General features: G+C 38.1%; 1 protein-coding gene across 1 annotated transcript in view; it reads left to right on the forward strand.

Moving 5' to 3' along the window:
- lratb.2 (lecithin retinol acyltransferase b, tandem duplicate 2) overlaps positions 1-259 on the forward strand; it is a gene marked incomplete at both ends in the record, with an annotated part of 8,196 nt that extends 7,937 nt beyond the window's left edge. Inside the window, one exon of the mRNA XM_083936860.1 lies at positions 104-259. Coding sequence (XP_083792986.1) covers positions 104-259 — 156 coding nt within the window. The remainder of the gene's footprint in view (positions 1-103) is intronic.
- Between the last annotated feature and the right edge of the window lie 2,167 nt (positions 260-2,426).

Genomic DNA, 2,426 nt, shown 5'->3' on the forward strand with positions numbered 1-2,426 from the left:
TCCTCTTCCTCCTCCTCCTCCTCCTTCTCCTCCTCCTCTTCCTCCTCCTCCTCCTCCTCCTCCTCCTCCTCCTCTTCCTCCTCCTCCTCTTCTTCTTCTACAGTTTTGTAAAACAGCGCGGAAGCTGTTGCTAAGTCGGCGCGTTGCCAAGGCGACGGCGTTGCTGGGCGCGTGCGTGCTGCTGCACCTGGAGGCCGTGAGCGGCGCATGCGCACTGGTGGCGGTGCTGCTGCCCTTCCTCATCTGGATGGCTGCTTAAACTCATCAATAATAAACTTTATTCATTATTATCATACTGTTTCTGTGTCACGTGATGCAAATATTAAAACACCTGAGATTAATAAAGATCATAAAGATTTCATTTTAAGTCTGGGTTGTTTGTTCAAAGTCTAATCAGTATTTTATATAATTATTATTATTTTTAAGCTTTTTTAATCACCAAAGGCAACATGAACATATTTAATTCCTTATATAACCTTTTAAAACAGTTTTTAAAACATTTTTTAAAGCTTCCTGTGTATTTGATCTGTAGTAACTTCACTTATGAATTTATTTTTTATTAAAATAAAGTCCCAGAGACTGAAAACTTTAACATTAAATATGTTTTTCCTTATTTAGATAGTTTTAACTTTTTTTCTTTATTCCATAAGTTTTCTTTACTTTATTTTCTTAATTTTAATTTATTTAATATCATATTTTGCAAGTTTTATGTAATTTTGAATTGTGTATGTTTTTAAATTAAATTAATTAAATTAATTAATAAAAAATATTTTTATGATTTTAATTTTTAGTTTCAAAACTTAAATTTTTCATTAATTTATATAATATAATAATTAATATATAAATATTATATCACGTTTATCCAGTAAATTATGAATAAAATATATTTTTTTGATTTTAATTTTTAGGTTTTAAACTCTAACTTTGTATGCTATATATTGGATGTTTTTTCATTAATTTATATAATTTTATATTTCATTATTATTCACATTATTACTGTAATAATTTTATTTATTTGTTTATTTATTTATGTATTTATTGATATATTGATCTACGTAAGGTCCCGCCTCCTGTGCCCCAGACTAAGACGCTGATTGGCTCAGCGGGGCGTGTCCTTCACGTCAATCACCAGGAGGCCGTTGACTGTTGCCAGGTAAGTTTGGGTCCTCAGAGAAAGTTTGAACCGTTTTAAGTGAACGTTTTCCCGGTGAACCGTTTCTGTCCGACGGTTTAAACCCGGTGTAATCATGAAACGGGAGCCAGCGGGAGGAAATGGCGGCGGGCGGAGCCGGTGAGCCGTTATTTCGCGGTAGTTAGCTAACGTCAACCGTTAGCCGTTAGCCGTTGGCTAGGAAACGTTTGGATGGAGACGCGACCGTTACCGACACGTTAACGGCTGCTGAAGGGATAGTTTCCCGCCTCTGAACACAAATGAACTTACATTAATGTCAGATACTTAAATATTAAATATTAATGTAAAAATATTAAAGTTTAAAGTCCTTTTTTAGGAAAACGTCTCAATGAAATAACCAGTTAACACGGTCACCAGTTAAACCGCTACACCGTGCATTCGTCGGCCGATATTATCAGCCGATATTTGTGTTTTTCTACGTGTATATATTTAATATTATTATTTATTTAGGTGCTTGAATTTTAATGTGTTTTCAAGGTTTGAAAATGTTTGAAACTGTTAGCACATCAGAACAAACAGCTAAAGAACAGAAATATGATTTAATTTCATGTTTGGTCTTTTAACGTGAATTTAATGGAAAAAATAAAGGTGAAACAATCATTTTCAATATCTATGTATTCATAGAAATATGTAATTTACCACAACTTTAAGTCTCAAATACTTTGACTTCTAGTCTCAAAATATGACTTTTAGGGCACACTCCCACTGTGCCTCCGTACCGTGCCCAAACAGGTTCCACGGCTAAAGTCTGGTTCCTTTGACCAGTGTGAGTGCAACCGTACCACGTCTAGGAGCGGCACGCTTGCCGTCCACGGCCCGTTTGGGAGAGGTGGGCTTTAGTAAAGCACGTTTGCACGTGTACGAGCATGAGCGTGCGCACGTGTACGAGCACGAGGCCTGCGGCGGCTCTGAGGTCATGACGTATAGGCAGCAAGAAGCATTCTCCGAGGCCCAGGTAGTGTGAGTACAAACGGGCCTGGAGGGGGGGACAAGGACCCTAAAGTACGGGGCACGGGACGGAGGCACAGTGGGAGGGCGCCCTTAGTCTCAAAATATGACTTTTAGTCCTGAAACACTGATGATGATGCATTTTGCAGCTGATCCCAGAGACTTTAAAACACTTTATTTCTCTGCAGAAGGAGAGTTTTACCAACGTCAACAGTCTTTGAGCAGAAGAGCAAAGTAACGTAAACGTGTTTGTCGGACAGACGGGGACAAAGAGTCAGACGCAGAC

Source organism: Echiichthys vipera (genome assembly GCF_963691815.1).
Source record: "Echiichthys vipera genome assembly, chromosome: 22".
In the NCBI taxonomy this organism is placed as follows: Eukaryota; Metazoa; Chordata; class Actinopteri; order Perciformes; family Trachinidae; genus Echiichthys; species Echiichthys vipera.